At 40.2% G+C, this 23,380-nt stretch overlaps 2 protein-coding genes across 2 annotated transcripts in view; one reads left to right on the top strand and one right to left on the bottom strand.

Moving 5' to 3' along the window:
• The window catches only part of LOC137295348 (uncharacterized), a 75,771-nt gene extending 71,620 nt beyond the window's left edge, over positions 1–4,151 (bottom strand). Inside the window, exons 1-6 of the mRNA XM_067826662.1 lie at positions 3,986–4,151; positions 3,574–3,664; positions 3,115–3,151; positions 1,833–1,953; positions 1,346–1,397; positions 777–877 (exon numbers count right to left, since the gene is read on the bottom strand). Coding sequence (XP_067682763.1) covers positions 777–877; positions 1,346–1,397; positions 1,833–1,953; positions 3,115–3,151; positions 3,574–3,664; positions 3,986–4,135 — 552 coding nt within the window. The 5' untranslated portion in view covers positions 4,136–4,151. The remainder of the gene's footprint in view (positions 1–776; positions 878–1,345; positions 1,398–1,832; positions 1,954–3,114; positions 3,152–3,573; positions 3,665–3,985) is intronic.
• Positions 4,152–4,297: 146 nt separating this feature from the next.
• On the top strand, positions 4,298–22,683 carry LOC137294035 (uncharacterized). The gene is made up of 21 exons (XM_067824958.1): positions 4,298–4,585; positions 5,128–5,336; positions 10,562–10,909; positions 11,538–11,595; positions 11,933–12,188; positions 12,852–12,982; positions 13,239–13,312; positions 13,586–13,720; positions 13,878–14,054; positions 14,238–14,428; positions 14,677–14,799; positions 15,403–15,582; positions 15,933–16,077; positions 16,158–16,369; positions 16,734–16,797; positions 17,213–17,973; positions 18,260–18,356; positions 20,240–20,424; positions 20,835–21,032; positions 21,372–21,562; positions 22,088–22,683. Exons 1-21 carry the CDS (start codon positions 4,403–4,405, stop codon positions 22,361–22,363), a joined length of 4,194 nt encoding a protein of 1,397 aa, XP_067681059.1. The 5' UTR covers positions 4,298–4,402; the 3' UTR covers positions 22,364–22,683.
• The last annotated feature ends 697 nt before the right edge of the window (positions 22,684–23,380 follow it).

Here is a 23,380-nt window from a genome sequence, read left to right as displayed (position 1 = left end):
GAAAGAGTTAATATTTAACGTCACATCGGCAATATTGCAGACATATCGTGACGAGAACATACGTGACAAAAATGAATATACATGCATATTATGAAGACTCTGTCGACGAAGGACAGTAAAACCACTAGACTATCACAGTTAGCATTAAAAGTAGCGTGGAAACTTAAAAAAATGATAGTATCACTATTTGGACAATACAATATATAAACAGGCCATAGATCGCCAACAACAGAGGGTAGATCACCATACCATATTACTATATGAACAGTGACAGTTCTCGTGCGCGGCGGCAGGTTAAATGATAAGAGCTGAAGGTGCCGTTATACATACTGAACAAAGAGTAAAGGTTGTGTGGCATCGTAGCAACAAGTAGTTAGAAACGAATTGGGGATTGGGGATTTGAATCCCGAATCTGAATACTGTTTTCACATTCGGGATTCGAAACCCGAATGTAGAAAGCACATCAGTACACCCATACACATCAAACGCCCAAACACAAAGGTTAGTGCATGAGGATGAGAGATTTCCATATTTGGACCTCAAATCTAAGTTTTCTTGACATTCGGTTGAGGACGCCTGAGTCGTGTTAATGCAACACTGCTTCAATCCATTCGATGTTTTTAATTTCATATCGTAATCTTAATACGTAATGTTTTTCGGAATAAAATACATGGTAGTTTTTTCTGGGGCTGGTAGTTTTACTGAGAGAAAAGCAATATTGACTTTTAGACAAGTGTGACGTGATACTGTACCTAGGAATGACATATTGGTCTAACCTTGTGGTGAGTTCTCTCTGCCCTCTCATGGCTGAAGTGGGACCGAGTCAGTGTTCTTCCGGACGGCGTCGTATCCACGTTGTACTTGTGCGTCAGATTGCCTGGATAGGTAAACAAAAGAGGGGTCATAATTGAACAAAATTTTAGTTTTCAATTGAACCATGTGAAATGTACGCCGACTATGTCAATGAGCATGGTTTTACGTCGGTTTCATCAATTTTCTTGCAATATCACAGCAGGGACACCAGAAAAACGTTTGACACAGTGCACCCTTATGGACCCTTAAAGTCTTCAGCTTTAACGTCCGGGTTCCTCAGCTTTGGCTGCTAGGCCTACATGCCCCTGCATGTGTTACAAACATATGCACGTTTGACTCTTGCTCTATGATATCGTCCTCAACTAGCGATGCTGCACAGCACGTGGCAGTTTTTTCAGTTAAAGCGTTCGTTCGTCACATTGATGACCCGGGTTCAATTACCAATTCTGGTCTCCCCCTCCTGATGTTGCTGGAAGGATGCCAAAAGCGGCATAAAACCATACTCACCAACTCACTACGAGGAATACCTCACCTAGGTGATCAAGATCTGTTGTCTCGTAGGAGTCCGTGCTTTCTCCAGGTTCCTTGACAACAATGACACAAAATGTATACAATGTATGTAGAACTACGCCTCTACATGATGGGATTAACTTAACATTAATCACTGCAATCGTATATGAAACAAATGCATATTAATTTTATCACAGAGAGGAAACATGGAGCATAAATTATGCTCAGCAGATTTGCCCGTGTGTTAACATGTTAAATCTAAGAATGTGATTTTCTACAGCTAATGTTATATTATTATATAATGTTTAGAATAATATAAATGTGATCCTAGCATATATGGTACTTTCGTATCAATTTGGCCTTTTACATTCCATGACATCAGTTTTAGAATTAAAACTAGCGTGGAAAGTTAAAACTAAACCACTATTTGCACAGTATAAAACCTGGCTATAGATCGCCAACAACTGATTCTGACATTGAAGTTGTACATATAGCATTGCAATGTATACCCTGACAGTGACAGAGAAAAGACTGGTGACAGCTTTCTTGATGACCACCAGTTCGTCCTCGTCTTCAGGATGGATATGAACCAGGTCAATAGATCCTTTAGCGTCGGTCCGAAACAGGAATCTGCAAGTGGAGTGATTACACCTAATAAAGATATCTAATGAATCAAAGTAAGTCTATAGCACTCAGCGACAAGGAGCAGGAGTTGCACATATTAACATGCGGAATGAAACATGATGGTACGATTACCATGATGCAGGTGGACAAAGAGACAGGTGTATTCGTTATGTGTACACAAGTAGATATGCTTCATTAACAATCGCTTGATGACCCAAAATAACATACAAGACCCTAACACGTCAACACAAGAACACAAATAGAACAAATGTACAAACTCAAGCTTAACAACATTCTTCGGTTGAAGACTTCTTTCAAGAGCATTCCGGACGTCCTCGGTGGAACTGAGGTCAGGTTATCTCAATGGTCACTTTATGACGTCAGTATTCGCATTTTGCATGACATTTTATGTCAAAACAGCTGTGTGTGGTGTGACATTGTCATGTTGGAATTTGGACCATGGTCTGGACCATGTGCAACCATGAATCGTACCAGCTCTGGGACAAGGACCTGGTCACGATATCCCGAGGCATTGAGGTTCCCACAAATATCAAGAAGACGCGAGCGCACGTTCCCACAGAAAGCTTCCAAAGCTATTACGTTACTACAACTGACCACAATCCCATCCAACACGTATAGAATGCTGTGGGGACAAGTTGCCTTAGCCCTAGAATATGCAAGACCTAGACTCCATGGTGGTACAGCAGGGGTGCAAGTGGCCTAATGTTGTGTTCATGGGTTTCTATCAGTCAACAGGACAAGACTGTCTTGCTTTTGTGAGACATACGCGGTACAGACCAAGCCTCAATGCAGATGAAATAAAAGGTGATCCCCATGTTCTTACCGTTGAATTTGTAGGGTGCACCAAACACATCTCAGTGTCGAATCATGACGTCGATAACCGTTATTCATCCACTATCAACTCACTTTGGGCGTATGTTTGGGCCATTAAGTGACACACGTGAAGTTTCTTTTTAGGTTTAGAAGACAATATGTTTTAAGATGTTGTTCGACAACAATACACGTGATATATGGCTGAAATATTGCTGATGTAAAAGTGTTACTCTCTCACTTCGTATGTACAAGACACCGAAACATTTGTGCACAAAACTAAACTGCATGTGATTCTATTATTATGGTCAGGACAAGATTTGTAAAAACACTTACATTGTGTTCAGATTCCAACCTTTGGGGTTCGTAAAGTCTGCAAAATAGAGAAACAGATTCAGTTGAAAGACTGAATACAGGTAGGTGACACACAGAGTGGAACGATTCTTAGTTTACTTGGCTTTTTACGATCAACATTGTCTGTGTAAATATTAAGAGCGAGTGAGTGAGTTTAGTTTTTCGCCGCACTTGGTTATTGTTTAACGCCGCACTCGGCGATAATCCATCTATATGGCTGCGGTCTGTAAATAAGCAAACCTCTACCAGACAGTCCATTGATCAACAGCATGAGCATCGGTCCACGCTGGTAGGATAGTCTGATGGCATGTCTCGACAAAGTGAGCGAGCCTTACCATAGATCCCGTCAGTCTCCTTTTAAGACAAGATCAGTATTATGCCCGGGGTTATTTTAAGGTTATATCATACGTATCAGGGTGTTTTAATAAAGGATATACTCACATCTGCCATTTGCAAACTGCACAATACTGATGACGCGCAACGAATGCAGTCTCCCTCCAGCCTCTGTCGTATTGAGGGCTCTGATCTTGAACTGAAGTATTAGAAAACATCCACCCATTTACTAATATTCCAGTTTGATTAACAAACAATTTATTGATAATTTACAAGTCAGCGCCTCAGAATAAGTTTCGATTATCTCCGAAACAGATTTCAATAGAAGCAAACGGCACATCCGTGATGAAAATGGTACATATTACAGAGTGTGAAATTACTGAAAAGTGTCGTATAGTGTAAGCTTGAACCCTAGCATAGATAAGCAGTTTGAATGCCGGGAGATAAAGGTTTCCAATAAATATTATAAACATATGAAAATATTACCCATTAACATTACGGTAAAATGATTACAACCTACCTTCAGAACGGTTGTAATGTTTTTATAGCCGAACAGTTCCGATACAGAGGAGTAGGTGTACTGATGGTCGTGGCCGTCCTGGAAGAAATACCCCTGACTGTACGAACAGAGTAGCAGGAGGGCGACTCCCACCCAGTCGGCGCCCTTCATGATAGCGGTGTGCGCCAGCTCTGTGGAAACCTTAGCCTACGGCCTACTGTATATACCAACAAGTTATTTGTATTGTCCAATGTACTTACAGCATTTTAGCAGGCGTTACAGGCAAAGTAAGTGACAGAAAGATAACACTTTCGGTATGCCTGGGTTTTATTTAACTCCAACCAGTGTAGGGGACTGGGTTGTGGAAAGAATACATTCTTTCTTACCTAGCGTATATAACAGACCATGGTGTAGAGCTGAACAACCCGCAGCCGTGTCATGTTGCGTCTGGTTTTCTTCTGGGTTATGGTGGGGCTGTTCCCACGCCACATTTATTCTGCCGACAACTCCTTCAACCACAACGTGGACTTCACAACTGACGACAACGGAGAAAGGTTCAAGCTTCATAGTTCTGGCGTCCTCAGTGATGTTGTTGATCTTGATAGTGTTGATGGACTAAAGGTATGTTGGCATGAACGGTTGCAAGTGTACATGTATAGTTTCATGTATAGTTTCTGTCAACCGATCTGATACGTTAGGTCCTATCTGATACTTCATGCAGAGAGGTGAGTGGTTCTACCCAAACTAACACTCCGATGCACATTTGAAGTTGCGTCCCGCAATCGTGCCAGGATCCGATGCTCGAAATTGATAATATGGTGTACAAAGCGGTAAAAATTGAAACATATTTTGCTCGCCTATAGCATTTCACATGATGGATTCTTTCCCACAAATAGAGTTTTGGTGATTGTTCTATTTAATAATATGATCATATCAACATCTATAACGGAGGGTCAAGCGATCAAATCACAAGGGCTTATGACATTATAATTACATACATATATAATGACTCCTTACTCTACTATTTACAATCATGATTCATTTCGATGATTATGAAATAAAACAATAACATATGGACAGAAACTCGGCATTTCTTCATAATCATTTTCAGTTAGTAACATATTACTAACACAAGCGATCAATAGAGGACATATATTTTCCAGCGCCTCGTGTGTGTGGATGATAGGATCCTGTTGGTAACCACCCAGAAGGATGTAGGCAGAGACTGGAGAGTGGGTCAGCTCATCCTGGGGAGCACAGAATGGAGGTGTAATGCGTCAGAGACATCTGGCGGAGATGGGATCTATGCTAAGATCTCCAGCATCTACTTTCCTACCGAATATCGTATTTCCATACATGTGGTCCCCACCGGGTGAGTGATTTGATGAGCTTTATAGATGATGTTCAGAAAGGTGAGTGAGTTTTGTTTTACTCCGGACGCAGCAATATTCCAGCTATATGCAAATAGTCGAGTCTGGACCAGACAATCTATAGGTTTACAGCATGAGCACCAATCTGTGCAACTGGGAACTGATGACATGTGTCAATCAAGTCAGCGAGCCTGACCACCAGATCTCGTTAGTCGCGTCTTACAACAAGCATGGGTTACTGAAGGCCAATATTCTAACCCAGACCTTCACGGGTCTGTTCAGAAAGGAATGTTTATGAACTTCCATTACATCTTTTCCCTGCATAGTACCCCCTGAGTATGTACACTGTCCCTTCAACTGTTTGCGATTGTTAAAGGGGCACTGATGCGGAGCAATTTCCGTGGACTGGTGGTTTCTTTTGTTATTGTTTTTCTCCCGTGAGTACCCGAATGATATCCCAGAATTCGTTACTGGTTCGTGATCTCTGCTGCGCCTCCCACATGCGCAGTTGATAGTTTATGTGTAGACTGATCAACAAAAATGAAGTCTTTTACTTTGTTATTATTAAACTTACTTATCTATGGTATGAAAAAAAGTTAGGACTGAAAAGTAACGATGTCAGTGTACGACTTTATATTTTGTCTTATAAACCTAATTAGTTCCTTGTCGCATTTGTATGCATTTTGAAAGTCAATAAAAAACCCCACACGGTCTGCTTATACTTACAGTGAATTTCTATCATGATTTTAATATCTAAACACTGTATAGATGGCCAACGTGAAGCATACTTCACACACACCCTATGCACGATCTAGTGCATGTTTCTGTAATACAGATTCTGCTGAATGCTACAAGAAATAAACTGAAACAAAATGCAGATATTAAATTTAAGACAGACGAAAGGAATGTATCCATCAATATCAACATAAAAGAACGATATTCCTTTCATCTGCAGCTGCTAAATAATCCTGCTCTATATATGTTTTGTGTCTTTCAACAGTCTAATATGCGAAAAAGTGACACATCGTTTGAAAATTTTTCACACTGGTGTGTACATAATCTCACTGGTCACCCAGGACAGCACACCTGGCAACTAACTGTATGATATCCGCCATTAGTTAGCCAATAATGAGCAACAATCAATCAATCAAGGCAGAGGCGGTTACATGCAACATATGTCATATTTGGGATTTCACTTTCCTAGTAAAGTACAAATTCTAGTACTCTTTTTGGTTGAGTCCCATCCGGGATTCGAACTCGCAGACTCAGAGTCAAGCACCTAATCGCCAGCACACAAAGTCAGCCGCCTAGCTATTAAACGGCAGCTGCAGTTGTGTTTAAACAAAATAGGTAAATGGTGTCTTGAAAAAGGCTTTAAAGTTTCTAAATCGAAAACCGATACACTTTCATTGGTGAATTATGATTAAAGTGTTCTGTGTTCTGTAGTTAGATGTACTTTGATGACTGGTTGTTTAGACTAGTAACTTAGTTTGTTATTGGCTGTACCCTCAAAGGGTGTTGAATTATTGAAAACTATTGTCCTCCTGAGAAGGTACATAAGAACCTGCAATTCAAAGTCACACGTTTAATCGTAACACATTTGTTATGTTAACATTGGCTTAAACTCGCTACAATCGCCAGCAGCTGAAGGGATTGTGTAAATCCAGCTAAGATCCATGTAGGTAGCAGAGGTGCTGTAAGTCCAAATGGTCCCTAGTATGGTGATCTACCTTCAATTGTTTTTATACTGTATGGTCCCAGTACTGCTATTAGTTTTAACTTTTGACACTCGTTTTATTGTGATTTTCTAATTGTTTTACTGTCCTTTGTCGGCAGTCTTTTCATAATACACACATATTTTAATAACAAAATCCTATGTTCTCGTCACGATGTGGTTGAAATATTGCCGCTGTGACTTGAAATATTAACTCTCAATCACTCACGCAGATGCTGACGTTGGAAGAGTGTTCCTGTTTCTCTTTAGAGACAAATAGTGCCATGTACCACACAATGCCAACAAACATATGACCAATGATCTGTCAGATCGGCAATCAAAGTAAGACAATCTAAAATAATCGCCCAAAAGTCCTAAAAGTCATGTTTTCTCTACAAATCAGCACTTGGCAGCGCATATGTGATCAACACGATGCAGCCACAGCCTCCCGAGAGTGTCTACATGCTTGCCAAGAAGACATTGTTCAGCTATTCAATAAGATCATTGCTTAGTTCCTGTAGAATTGGCACTCGATACACGTGTGTTTTATAAGGGTAATGACCTAGATTTTCGAAGCTCTCTTAACGCTAAGAATGGCGCAATTTAACATTAGTGTATGGTACTTACGACGCTCTTAGCGCGAAGAGGGCTTCGAAAGTCTAGAGCAAGGTCTTGTTATTATGGTCGCTGCAATCTGCAACACAATGCCTATGACGATAAGGTCAGAAACCAGCATGTTACACTGCAGTTTATATCGTGTCTTGAAGGAAAATCGTATTTTTGCAGCTCAACTGATCCCACGCCATAACATTAACTACCTACATAATGGTCATGTTAGACACCATTGTATTCCTGAAACCTTCCTCCTCTTTCGGGCACGACGATCTATGAGGTCAAGACAATTTCTTGATCAATGACTAGAAATGGAGGCCAATCCTTGCCTGTCTCGTAATCCAAATTTTCAGTGTCTCATTGTGAGGTCTGGTGGATGAGATGCGAATTCATGGATCCTTGACGTCTCACGTCGACGGTTACGTACTGTCTGCGGGTTCACGTTAAAGGCAAGACTGTGAAGACGTGGTGACGTTTAGCTGAAATCAGAACTTTGTACACCCTATTCTATCAAACTTTCAAGCACAGGTTGTCAAACACCCTGACACACAGTGGTTATGATAGCACGTCACGATCTGTTCATCTTCAAATAGTGAAAACGCAGGGGCATTCAACAACTTTGTTCTGGGATATTGTAGTCATTATTCAATGGAATGTTTCTTTTCTCCTGCCGAAAACGTAAACATGTGAGTAAATGACAAAAAACGAAAGTAAATAGAGACATTTCATGTTATGGATAATTTAAGGAACAGCTGTGTCTATTGAACCATTTGTCATTCACTTTGTAAACCGAAATGAAGACGGGACTATATGCACATGCGAGCGATAATGGGTAATGGTATAAGTCTCACCAAATGTTATCAGCGTTCGAAATACCTTTGGCCAGGTGCCCAGTGCCTGCTGTTGCTGCATAGGAACGGTTGTTTCAAATATAAGCAGACCCTTATGGCCGTCAGTGAATTGTCTGTCATCTTTTGAACCAGAATCTTACCCACATTTTTATCGACGCTCGAGTACCATACATTGACTAAAATACAAATTTCTCTCTGCACCATAGTCTTCGCTAATGGAGTTTATAGAAACAGTGCGATTTCGTTTCATTGGTGTGACTTTAACAACATCGGCCTGCAGATGTAATTGAAGCCCCGTAGATTTTAAAGCCTGCGGACGGCAGCAGTCCCTGACGGTGGACTCTCAAGTATTGCAAACACTGAATGTTGTAGAGCAGTAACACTGAACATTAATGCACAATGTTGTCAAATAGTCAGAAAATAGTCAAATATCCGATAAAAAATCACAATAAACGTGATGTGCACGTATTGGAAATTTTTCGACCCTCTAGGAAAGGGTGAGTGAGTGAGTCAATGTTTAGCGTTTAATGACAATATTTCAGCTGTACCTTGATGAGATAAATAGAATTTATATCAGTGTTAAAACCAATGAATTTACAACATCCAGTAACATGAAATCACTACAGACAGTACAAAATGGGCTAGACACATGTACTTCACCAACAGCTGAAGGTATATCACCATACTAGGGTAAATAGGGACATAATGAACTTTTTACTAGCTGTAAGGACCCTATTTCATTTACACCATCACTTCGGAGGTTGGCAAGTGTGCTGAGGTTTAGCCATTATTAAAAATAACAAATATTCTGATTGTTTGGTAGAGCTGAATTGACTTTGACTTTGGGGACTTGCGTACCTCTCCTGAGTTCTAAGAAAGAGAAAAGCCGATACGATTGCAATTGTTTGGTTCTAAAATGGGCATTTCTTGGAGGTATAAAAAACTATTCGCATCTCTGTTAGACGGATAACGTTTTTTTAAAGGAAATGACACTACAGACAAAATGATAATATAATCATGACGCCTACCTTGGGATACTGGAGATAGTAAACCGGATGACAACAGTGTAGGAGGTTCTCCATGATAACGTTGAAGTGGTGACAACGCAGGTACTCAAATCTTTTGAGCCTTGATAATACCTTCAGTCGAGGGTCGGCATTGTTGTGACGGAACAGTTTTCGTAGAATGTAGAGGAGTGTGACTGGAGATAATTATGGTTAATATATTATCTTGAATTAGCTGAATTTGAATATGGGCACAGTCAAAGAATAACCAATTTTGTATATCTGCCAAAACAGATTCCGTTTGGCTTAAAAGACGGCAAAATAACTGTGAAAATTTTGTCCATAAATGTATGAAAATCTGTGGTGCTACCGGAAAGAGGTTTCACGAAACGTGTACCTGTCCAGTGCCCTACCCTGGGATCGTATTGGACCAGTGGAAACAGAAATGTCAGCTTCAGCACCATATAGCGTTATCCATCGTAAAATGATTTAAATCCACATTGGAACGGAATATGATTTCAGAATACCACAGTACTTTTAGTGTTCGAGCGAAGCATACAGGTGTTTCTGTTCCCCAGAACTGTTTATCTCGATCATGTTTGCACGGTGCGAAAAACTTTCGTACGAAGTTTAAACAACGACTTGAAGACCCTTCAGCTGTCAAAAGAGGGCGATATGATTTTAAGCAGGCGAATTTCTTATCGACTTGCACAAGTATTAGATAGAATGTGTTCAAGACTATGGTGACGATTGTCTCCCGCAGATAACTCCCAATTTCACGCTGTTCAACGTGTAAAACTTAGCGTGTAAAGCTTAAAGATCCTATCCCATCCTAAAATGATCCGTCATAAGTTTAACAATATGTCCATGTGTGCAACCGTAACATAAACAAAAAAGTGAGAACGAGAAAGAGAAAAAAGGGGCACATTAAATACGTTCGAAATTATTCTTTTGTAAGACGTTGCCAAGTTCTGTAATTCACGGTAATACGAAAGGGTTGCATAACTAACCATAACTGAACTTAATGACTGCGATTTCATTTCAAGGCCTTATGACATGATAGAGGAAGCCAACATTCACTTCCGCTACAACCCTGGACGATCGGATCTGCCCGTTGAAACCAAACGACGTCATCGCCGTTACCTGTCGAACATCCTCACCAAAATACTCGGGAATCTCGACTGGCACGCCAACTTCTCAACCAGAATACCCTTCAATGAAGAGCATAATCAAAGCAGTGCCCCAGACAAATACTTTGCAGTCCACAAAACATTAGGAGCTAGGCGGGTAAATGTGACATTTTCTCCGTCACATGAAGACCTTCTCATGCTGAAGGATGACTTCGCTGTGAGGTGCATGGATTGTCATGGAGGAACTGACATGTCATATGTATTGTGAGTATGTTGACATATTGCATATCCATGTTTACAAACCAGCTAGTGCAAGAGTGCAGCAAGAGGTCCATGTTGTTTTACATGTTGTGTTATGCGTGTAAGCAATTGGAGACGTGTTTTCTTTTGGTGGGTTTCTTCTTACCAAGCCCTGGTTTAGGCCACTGAGGTAGATGAAAGAGATTGCACTGCTTCTCCTTTTCCTTCCGACCATTTGTTTTGCCATATACACAGACAACGTCCATAAGAATTGTTTACTTGCGGCCACCATTGAAGGTTGCTCACGCTATTGTGAAAAATAGCTATTGTGGAAAAGCGGCAAAGGTATTAATGTTAAAAAGCACTGGTGATTATATCGGCAGCAGTTTGGTGGCAGCCTAGCGGGCAGTTGGCAGCAGTTGCATGAAGTATGCTGTGTGTGTTTTAATGTTGGTTATTACAATTAGCATATGTGTTCATCTGACAGGCTAAGGATCCCAATCGTGGCGAATAGGCTTTGTAATGTACGATCGCTGCATCGTTGAAGCTGATGGACTCAACCCGCTGTCAGAAATGACTCTACCAGTCCGCGATATTGTTTATCTAGAGTATCTTGAATTTGCCAAAAATATCTTATACTTTATCATTACAGTGAACTGCTCATAAAGAAGGTAAACAACAAGCCCAAACTGGTGAAATACATTTCACAGGTGAGAAGTATCAGTATGTTACCATTTCTTCTCCTTCGAACATGTTAATAGTGGTTTACACCTCAGACCCAAATACTGACTAAACAAATTATACAGTGACTTACACAATTAGATGTTTCAAGCAGTACTACATCAGTGTGGACATGTAATATGTTTCAAAACGTTAATTCTTAAGATTGTTCCATTATTTAGCTTCTCATTTGGTACCAAAATTCCTTTGCAATGTCATCCTTAAGTATAGCATTGACAATGATGACATATTCTGACAAAAACAGCATTAGCTTCGCATTAAATGGACGTTCGAGACACGTTCACATATATAACCCCTACCCTACAGCTCGAAGGTGAATCCCAACTACGGGCTGATATTGAAGTAGAGTTCAGCCAGGAGATGGGTATAAACTACACAACCCCGCTGTGGGAGACTGGGCCAATAGAGCTCATCCGTATACCTGTGGCTGTAGTCAGACGACTACCTCCAGTAGAACTATCCCTTGCTTACAACACACAAACTCTGGCAAGCGTCTTCGGTTACTCGGGAGGGTCTGGCAGAGGTAGAACAGGTTTCCGAGCAAATGGCAGATATACAATATGTGAGTATATGTGCAGTTTATTGTGTAGATTAACGTCTTCAATAAAAGGTGAAATCATCTTGTATTTGTTACAGTAGTGCGATGAAAGCGAAGTAAACAGATCAATATTGTAATGTGCAGTGTCAATATTGTACTAACTAGATTTAATTCCTCTATTTTCGATTCTCGTCCCCAGTCCGTGACAGTACAAAGGAGGCAATTTACGTCATTTCTAGCGATAATATTAGTATCTTGTGCCTGTCAATTAAGAACGCCTGGTCACTATATCGATAACCCGGGTTATTTTCTACTTCCGTTCAGAAGTGTGTCACTTGTAGATTGTCATAGTTTTAACAACCTAAGTGGGATTGATAGATTTCTCGCTTGCACCTCAAACAGTTTAAAAAACCTAAAGGTTTCTGTTTTATCATATTTTTTCCTGAGACATTTCTCAATATAATTCCCAAATTCGTGGATAGATATACTGTTTCTCAATAGATCAATAGATATTCTGACATGGAACTTTATGCTATGCTTTTGGTGAAACAATCATGAACGCATATCTTTAATTATATTGTATGTTTGTATGATGCATAGTTGGTACACTTGCGTCAACTTTCAACATCTGTATCGACACCACACACGACACCTGTTTTTACAATTTCAATGCATAACCCGTTGTAGCACAGCAGTTTGAGGCATCAACATCGCTACACGGAGACATTACATCTCACGCCTGGACATCGGATGGACAGGACACAGTAGAGATGACTGTTCCTGACACATTCAACATCACCGTTGATGTGTACCAGAAGGTAGTAGTTGAACGCATTAGTTGATTTGTTACAGAATGCATCTACCATGTGAGCATTAGCGTATCATTTGCATTGGACTGCTACTGGTTATGTTATGTATAAGGTCAACGTGTTGCAATGTCACTAAAATATGGTGTACATTGCGACGACGAAGTTCAAGGTATTCACGGCAAATGCGAAGCTGTGGCAATCAATCGTTGATGCAACATATAATGCACATAGGCAAGTATCTAAATAACATGCTGTCATTTTCCAGATTTTCTTCAATGCCTCTGTCTCCTGGAAGGTAAAGGACATAACCATGAACCTGTACCCGCCAATGGAAATAATGTACGTGTGTATAGCGTGTCGTGATGTGTCTGTTTGTTCCGTGTATATGAAACTGGCAGAATATAGAATTACGTTTATCTACATTTAATCAGAAAACTCGTAATGAAATAATCAAACAATTTGTTTTGCTGATAAATAAGTCATGACGTACATATTCGTGTGTTCTGAATGTAGACTACCCACCACTGTGTATTTTGATATCTGTCAGATCACCTATCAATATATGTGCATTATGTTAACATAGTTATTATAATATTCACTTTGGATTTACAGAGTAAGGCCAAGCATGAAAATGGAATCTGTCATTAGTGGACTTGAAGTCTGCACAGAAGCGACACTTGCAGTAGATGGATTATTCTCTGTTGAAAAGTCAGTTCTTTCCGTTGAAGCATTTGGATTGAGCATATGGTAAGCACCAAGCCTTGCTGATATACGGAAGTCATATTGAATAGGTGCAATCAGCACGATTTCCAAGCTATTTCGGAAATGACACCTTGCGATATAGCGTCATGTTGTGAAATGACCTTGCATCACCAGCATGTCAATGTAAAGGTATTTGTTTCAGGGACGTTATGTTAAATCCGAAAATCACGAAAAGAGAGACACTCACAGAGTCCAGTCTGTCTCTAACATGTTTGGCCCATTGTGGCGGCCCTGCAGAGCTCGGACCTCCGCTCACGCAGGACCAGGTGTGTGGCGAAATGACGGACAGGGTTTTACGGGGCGGCAGTCTATTCGACAAGTACGTTGGCGTTCTCTACCTCAGTATAATCGATTAAGTATGTTTTTCTTTATCGTATTCTATTACCTATGTCATGTTTGAATGGTTTGTAATTCGTCTCGTTGGACTCGAAATGATAACATCGGTAGCTTAAGAATAACCATTTATATTATCTTTATTTAAGGATCGTTCAACCTGTTGTAGGTACGAGGTCTTGGAAGGAACAGACATTGTGTTTGCTGCTGAGGAAAAAGCTCTGTGTGAACTGACACCATCAACATGTTCAGTATGCAACAACCATTCATCAAGCATCTGTGCAAGCAGATATGTGACACCCCGTCTTGCCCGTGCAATCACTAAACTGAGTCACATGGTCAAAGCAGAGTGGGCAAACGGTATGTATATGGTGTTTCTCGTATCAGCTTAGACATAGGTTTGGTGGAATATTTAAGACAATGTACACATATTTATTGCAACACTAATAACATTCGATAAATTACCCTACAGCATTTTTGGCGGCATTTTGAAACTTAAACATAGATATTAACAAGCGTCCGCAACACCACGAATTTGTACTAACAACATTACAAAACTATGTCCAAGGGAAAATGTTGGTGATAAAACTAGTCAATACTTCCCATAGCAACACTCATAGTACTCGCTGCCTGGGATGAGCCAAGCCCAGCCTTTCCTGGTGGTCACCATGGAAACAGTTCATTACACTACGAAGGCAGGGCTGCTGCTGTAACCTTGACAGGAGTTCGAGGTATGTCTTCGAAAATGCTATAGGTAACTGACATCGTCATGTTGTTGTTTGGGCACCAAACACATTATTATAATGTTTTGCATATTGTCACCTACGAGTATCAAGGGAAACATACAATGCCATATATTTCAAATGAGACAGTTGTGTTCAAAGTTAAGATCTTTGTCAAGATCGAATACTTTTAATTTCTTAGGTTACAAAATGCGTAAGCAAATATATTTATGCTTTTTATGAATCCTCTGTATCGAATAATTTATCTGACTATAATGTAAATAAGGATTCTCTTTAATCATATAGGCAGGGATTTGGTGACATGACACTCCTTTGTCCCATGGTTTTTTTCTCTGTGGGATCTCAGGAATCCAGTAAAATAATAGTAAACGGATATGTTTCTAGATTTCAGAGTCAAATGGTACACTCTCCATGGTCATGCTAATGTTTTTAAACGTATCCTTAGAAACACTACTGCATATATATGTTCCTTTAGATAGGATAAAAGTTGCATATGGTTTTGGTTTCAGAAAAGCAATACAATGTTACATGTTACTCACTAACAAACCGACGTATAGTAAGTGTGAATACCTTCGCTGTATCCTCCTATAGCCACCAAGACGGTTGACAACGCGACATTTGACAGACTGGGTACCCTCTGTGTCTGTTCTGGATTTGACTATGTCAGCATCAACAGAGACCTCGCTGTTGTTAACGTGGCAGTGAAGAAGGATAGTGTGATGACCATGAGTACTGACAGAGCGATGTTTGAAGAACTTATTGCTGACGATAGTAAGGGTTGATAGATCATCATTGAATTGCTTTGATCTGTTCAACACATTTTCCTTTACACCTTTTTGTTGTTTGTCCTGCTATTTCAGCAAACATTAAGACCTTTCTTCTTTGGCTTTGGAGTTCTAGCTATCCAACAAGTTTAAACTATAAGATTCCTCATTGTGTGTATGTTTAATTGAATTTTACCCATTGCATGTTGTTGTTTATGTCATATGATTCAACAACGTTGTTATGACGTAAACGTATGAATAAACGTATCATATAAGTATGAAGTAATATGTGTATATTACATATATATGCAAATATGTGTATTTTTAACTATTTTTTTCATTTTTAATATCTTCCAGGTGATGACCCTCGATTGCAAAAGTGTGCGAAAGAGGCCCCTACTCTCAATGTAGGCGACACCATACCTTCAGGAGAAAGTGTGGATGAATCATGCGGGCCTCCTCAAGGTGCTCTGAGCAGGTTAAACCCTGTAGACATGCAAAGGTATGAAAATACAACACTGCAGATATTTTGACATGTGAAATGTTTTTCTGCACACTGATAATTCAAATGTTCTGTTCTAGGTTGTATCACTACGACAGGACTGATGTTGTGTTCCTGGCTGAGGGAAGTACCAGCAGTGTTTGTGGATTCTCCACCCGAAAATGTAGGACGCCATGTCTGCCCTCCATGAACCAAACAGAACCTTGGTCATACTGTAGCACCCGGCTAATGACTCCCAGGATGGCGCTCAAACTACGACAACTCGCAAAACTAGCACATGCAGATGGCATAGGTACATATATGTTTTAACATATTCTGTTCTTATGTAATAATAGTTTGTTTCTTGCCTAACGCCGCACTGTTATGCCAGCTACATAAAGACGATATAGATATAATAGCGTTTAGAACAGGAACTCCAGCAACTGATCACCAGTCTATGTATACTGGCGGGATACAGTGACATAGTATGCTGGAGACCAGTTTCACCCCAGATGCTCATTGGTTTGACAGACAGCGGAAGACTGACTATCACCAAACTAAACGTCAACAAGGGTAATACATTGCTTTATTCATAACTGAAATGTGAAGATGTGGAGCAACTGATTGAATAAAACTGCAGAAATAGATATATTTTATTTGCTTATATTGTGTTGCAGGAGTGAACGTTGAAAGGGCATTTACTGAGCAGTCAGACATGTCACTGCATTACAGAGAAGGAAGGTATTTATCAAATGTTTTCCATGAACTATCTTTACTGCTCAGTAATACAGTTTGCAAGAATTTTATGTCCAAGATACAAATTATTTACTTGGTGTTGAGGACACCCCGGGGACTATGGCCATTGTGCATCCCGCTCTTCATAAAACCACCGCTTGTGACTTCGATATCTCTTTTAGTATATCGGCAGAGATAGCGGGGATAGTGAGCCATTGTATGTGAAAACTACACAATTTCAGGAATGTGTGGTACAGATTTTGAGGCTTGGATACTAGGTAGTTTTGTTGATTTCAGCAAAATTACGCACACAAAAAGTACTGTCGTCAATAATACATTCCAAATATATTAATTATGTTATCGAGAATGTTATCTTGTAATGAATTCTGTTACTGAACAATGGTACATAATGCATTTTCAGAGGGCTGCGTCTTACAAGTTCACCGATTTCAAGGTTAAATAGATTGGCAGTTCTGGCTGCATGCTCTGGTTTCGATTTCATGAATTTTTCAAGCCCTCAGTTTATCGAAGTGTTTGTCAAAAGTCAGGAAGATTTTATTGGAATACGGGTCGAGTTTTCTCATGAGGACATTGCTAGGCTTGCTGTTGCCCCTCCTTCAAATGAACAAGCAGAATATATGTACCCGGTATCGCTAGAACATGAAGCAATATTGCCAAACCTTTTTATCGGCTTTGACGGAGACACATATCTCTCTGAATATTACACCATTCAAGATATGAGCTGCCCAAATAGACATTATTTGCGGGTTGACTCATCACTGCTCATGTGTCTTGATCTTATTTCCGAGGAATATGGTGATAAAGTAGAAATTGTAAAAGGTTCTGGGTATCGTACACAGTCCGTAAATATGTTGAATTTTGACATAAGGCATGAGGAGGAAATGTATAGATTCCAAACAGGTCAGGCTGTTGAGTTGAGGCCACCTCGATATCGACATTATTCTGAATTAGTGTATTTGGCTAAGATGTTGTTCAGGTGCTGCACGCCATTTCTTAGACAGGAGATGAGGGGTTTGGGTGTAGGGTGTCACCAAGATCGACTGTATGTGGACATTAGACCTCTTCAAGTTGGCAATGAACTGAACTACATCACACTATGGAATACCGGGAACGCTACCTTCTGCAAACAGATATTGGACATACAAGAGGAGTTACTTCAGGGTGAGATACTTCACATGTGTGATGTAATGGTCCTGTGATAGAGGCAACTTTACACCAAACAGAGGCCCTAAAATGAACCGAAGTGTTACGAACAGCTGATGTCATAGCTGATTTTTAGTGGCCCGTTTATGTAATTTTCGTATGTAGTTTCCTCTTTACATCAAGTGGAATGTTTTTACGATAGTCTTGACCAAGTATTCTCCACTGACGTTTTATATTTTTAAATAGTAGATTGATATATCTTCATGTTGCATAATTAATATTTTCAAGCAATCATTTTTTTAAGGTGGCCCTGTTATTCACCCTTTTGACAGAGGGATCTGCAATATCCATCCTCTAGGTGGTTCGAAACAATACCTCACCTTCCAGTTTCATCAAAATGGGTATGTAAGTCGGAATAATTTCATGTCATTGTGGAAGCGGGCGGTGTAGTCGCCTAGTGGGTAAGGCTTTCGCTCGCTGAGTGGTACGGTGAATTGTGTCACCCTAGACGACTGGAACAATCTCTGTGTAAAGAGTAATTGTTTTGAGATGAGTCAGTACAACCTTGATGGGACTACCATTTAAAGGTAGTTCAGGGTCCTTATGCGGCACAGTCCGTTTGACCGATGAATTGCAAATATTATCATTGTACAAATTGCCGCATAAATATAAATACTGCACGTGCTTATCATTTACTAATACCCAACAGCTTTCTGATATTTTCCGAACTCCATCAAAAACGTTGTTTAAGAAACTATCATCATTGAAAACACAAAAGTTGTTATCTGTCGCGGCGAGGTGAAACCGCAGAAACGGAACAGCCAGTCGTGCACGGGATACACATGCCTGATGAAAAATGAAGTTGAATGCTGAACGTGAAACAGTGTATTGATTAAAGTGTAGGATTTTTTTCTGCGTTGAAGCCGAAAGGGACAAACCATTTTATGCCATTAGGAAATTTCAAAAGCTTTAGGAGTATCAGCAAAGGTACTGACAAATGTTTTGGAACACAAACATTGTGAGGGTGATGCGAATCAGGTAGGGCAAAATCACACAAATTGAAACATTTGGACAACTTTCAAATGAACCTTGTAAGGCAGTCTATCAACAAGCTCTATTCTGAAAACATGTCTCTGAAAATTTGAAAAAGGCATTTGAATCAAGAACACAACCTCAGAGTAGCGAAGTACACACTCTGGCAACTGGTACTCGTTATAAGAAAATTTCGGGGGAGAAGAGGTTAGCACTCTATGAACGCCCTGATATCGTTCGCTTGAGAAATAATTTTCTCAGGGTAATAAAGAAGAGGAAAGGTTCTAGCCAGTGTACTTGGACGAGGCCTGGGTCAATGCCTCGCACACTGCCAGCAGTCAGTGAGTACCCGGCGTTGGTGATAAGGGGTCACTTAGAAAGCTGCCTCGAGGGAAAGGAGAAACGCTAATCATTCTCCATGCTGGTCGCATAGGCTTTCTCCCAGGCTGCGACTTGGTATTCAGGGCAAAGTCCACAGATAACAGAGACTACCATTCCGAGATATATGGTGCGGTTTTCCTCGATTGGGTTAAAAACAAGTAGGCACCAGCTCTACCAGAGAAGTCCTTTATCGTAATGGAAAATGCCCCATATCACAGCTTGCAGGACCGCGACAGTAAAACCCCGACATCAGTCGAAAAGGTGATATGATATCATGGCTCGACAAATTTCAGATCGCACAGCCTTCAGTGAGTGAGTGAATTGATATTTAACGTCACATCGGTAATATTTCAGCCATATCGTGACGAGAACATATCACTATTTGGACAAGACAGTGAGTGAGTGAGTTTAGTTTTACGTCGAACTCAGCAATATTCCAGCTATGTGGTGGCAGTCTGTAATTGATCGAGTTTGGACCAGAGAATCCAGTGATCAACAACACGAGCATCGATCTGCGCAATTGGGAACCGATGACATGTGTCAACCAAGTCAGCGAGCCTGACCACCCAATCCCGTTAGTCGCATCTTACGACAAGCATAGTCGTCTTTTATGGCAAGCATTGGTTGCTGAAGGCCTGTTCTACCCCGGGACCTTGGTTGTTACGTTTCTGCGGTTTCACCCCGCCCCGACAGGTAACTTTTGCGTTTTCAATGATGATAGTTTCTTAAACAACTTTTTTCGGTGGAGTCCGGCAAATTTTCAAATATGAGAAAGCTGTTGGTTATTAGTAAATGACTGCAGCGTTTAAGTCAAACGGTATTTAGAAGCTCTATCTTTAGTGTGTTAAATGACATTTGAATGTTTCCTCAGACTCTGCACCACGACTGAGCAGCCAGCATTCTGCAATCAAACCTTACCATTCCGCAAGGAGGAAGCTAGAAAGTTGCAGGAGCGGATGACTTCAGCTGCTGGGTTTGGTCGTCTACCCAGAGCGGATCTCAATCCAGACATACAGAAATGTGTTGTTGAGTTATGCGGGGGATGTCCGGCGACAGGTAACATGTTTTAAAACAAAAGGTACAAACCACAAAGCTATGCTGTGTATTCGATACTAATGATAGGGTATACGTCATAGCTCGCTTACCATAATCGTGAGAATGGGTTGACATAAAATAATAGTTTGAATATTCCATTTAGAAAGTGGTAATCCCCAAATTAACATGTGTTAAAGTAATAGTAGTAGCTTTCTACCCATAATCGATTTCTCCTTTGCAGAAATGATGTGAAAGTCGTACCTACATGTACGTGTTGTCCTTTTCAACATGTTTCCTGTGATATGAATGACATATATTTTTGTGGTTTTACATTCACAGGTTTTCACAAACCTGTCTTGTTTCCAAGAAGTACAGCTCCTTGAGTAGTTTGTATTTTAAAACTAAATATTTGACACATGCATGTCTTCCAGGTTCGCTGTGGGATGAGAAAGTGAAAGCGTGTTCAGCGGTTGTGGACAAGTTCATCAATCGAGCAACCAGAGCATTCCCTGATCTGACAGACCGGGCAACCTTCTTTGACACCGAGACGGCAGAGTCCAGCGTCCACTCCCTCGCCTGCCATGATGGCAACATCTGTGTTGAAAACATTCAGCTCTACTCTCTGTTAAGTGAGATTTCCTTTAATGCAAATGTGTGTTTATGTATGCTAAAAGGATGAGATAAACAATGTTAATAGTCATACGGGGTGGATGTCGAAGCGGTTGTGATAAAGTCTTGTGGATAAATATTGACATCATATGTGATGCCACATGCTGTTTGTGTGAGCATAGTTTTTGTTGTTTCATCTGGAAACTCAATCAGGATTCATGGAAACAATTTCCTTAAATAAATCAATATCCAATAATAAGAATTCAATGATTTATGCCTTAAAATTCTTCTCCGCAGAAACATTGTTGCATAAAAGATTTATATATCATTAGCTAGTATGTGATATCACTTGGTTCCAGTGCCGTTGATGTCGTCACGTTATCCAGCAAATCCTTCAGAGAGTATTGAGGTTTTGATGTTCAGCTCCGAGAAGAATCCGATGCCACTGATGGAATTGGTGGAGCAGGAAATGGCCTACAGAGCTGTGGGTAGGGTTCGAATCTTCATAGATCACCAGGAAGATGTAAAGAGCTTGAAAGGAATTCTGAAGGTAATCACGATGTAATTCTAACGTTCCATGTTCCAGATTGGCGGCAATTATAGGTCATGACCAAAGTGGCAAAGTACATATAAATATAATATGAGCTTCGCTAAAGGTTTCCTGTCGGTATAGCAGGAATTGCATTTTTGGCGTCAAGGTTTCACATAAGGAACAACAATCCTTGAAGAAAGTTAGCGTCACGTTAAATTGTCATTTTTACCAAATATAGACTTATAGGGTGGTTGCAGTTTGTGAAATGTTATGCTACCCATTGGTCACTTTATCTCGCTCCAGACTCGATTATTAACAGACATATAGCTGGAATATTGCTGAGTGTAAAACTAAACTCACTCGCTAAAATTTATAACAAGCTAAGGCCTTGGGATCTGCCCTGCTGCCGATTACTCCATAAGAGCAGCGTTCCCCTGGTGATCCAGGATGTCCTAGAAAGCAGATTCAACCACCATGTATAGTGTTGTTTTTCTCATGCTGCACAGTTATTTGGACGATTTCTCACGTGTGTTTCTTTCGAAGGTTCTCATGGTCTACAACAAGAACGTATCTGAAGTCCAGTTCCATGTCTATGATGACCTTGACATTGATTTGATAAAGGCTGACGTGCAGCGTAACCTGGACGTGTGGGCAGGCCATACCTGTTCCGATCACAGCAGATTCGCAATATCACCTTTCACATTTCACCAACTGAGTCACACCCGGAGGAAAAGAAGTCTTGAAAGGAGTCAACACAGGAATGAGGCTCGACAGAAAATATTCGACTGGGAGATGGAGTGGATGATGAAGCTTCTGTAGTCCTTGAATACAGTTTGATTGATAATTGCAACCATATAAATCAAAGAAGGAGAACAATCTGTAAAATAGAAGTTGCGTTTACTTGTATTTGTGCTTTACATCAATCAAAGGTTGCCTATTATATGAACTTACCTAAACTGGCATTGTTTTTCTGTTCTTGGTTGGACAACACATCTTATTCACATATAGATGAAGTGCAACAACCAGAGATTCATCAACATTAGTATTGATTAGTTGTGTTACAGACAAAATTGTATTTAGTTCAAGTAGTAGTGCTCTGATCTGAAGACTAATAAAAACTTGTTTTCTGACTAATTTCAGGTCCGGGTTATCACCATATATGGTCTCTTTTACAATTTAATTGCTTCAAAGAGGCCATTATTCATTTTATATATAAGTACAGTAGAATGAGTTGTAAGTACATTAGAAACGTGTATTTTGCGAGTGTAAGAAAAGACGTGGGGCGGCTTCCATTGGAACTACAACTGATAGCGCTAGCACATTGTAATGTATCACAGCATTTGAATCAGAATCACTCCGGCCTCAGGAGGTCAGATTCATTACTTACATCGATCATCAAAGTTATGTCATCATTTAGACTAGTTATTAGGAGTAGACATTCTGTAGCGGGTTTAAGTCAAACGCACTCGACTGAACTTTCTGTTGATGTGTACAATCTATTACGAGTGAGATGATGATCTTACACAACGATGATGATTATCTCATTCAGGATTAAATGTAAGAGTAAAGTGCATTCTGGCAGAATCACCACAATTTCGGAACAACAGCTGGTTACGCAGTTGGCTCGTAAACACAGTTTGGGTAGTCATAATTCAGATCGAACGAAAGTTTAGGATCGGCACTTGATAATCGTCTCAGATTTCTAAGGACCATGTGCAAACTCTTAAGGTGTGAGTCGAAATCCCTGATTCAACAGAACCAAATATAAGTACTAGAATTTGTTCTTTACTGTAAAGGTGTAACCCAAAATATATTCCCTATCATTGACTAATTTAC

Source organism: Haliotis asinina, chromosome 8, assembly GCF_037392515.1.
Source record: "Haliotis asinina isolate JCU_RB_2024 chromosome 8, JCU_Hal_asi_v2, whole genome shotgun sequence".
Classification (NCBI taxonomy): domain Eukaryota; kingdom Metazoa; phylum Mollusca; class Gastropoda; order Lepetellida; family Haliotidae; genus Haliotis; species Haliotis asinina.
This window is presented reverse-complemented; position numbering and strand designations above follow the sequence as displayed.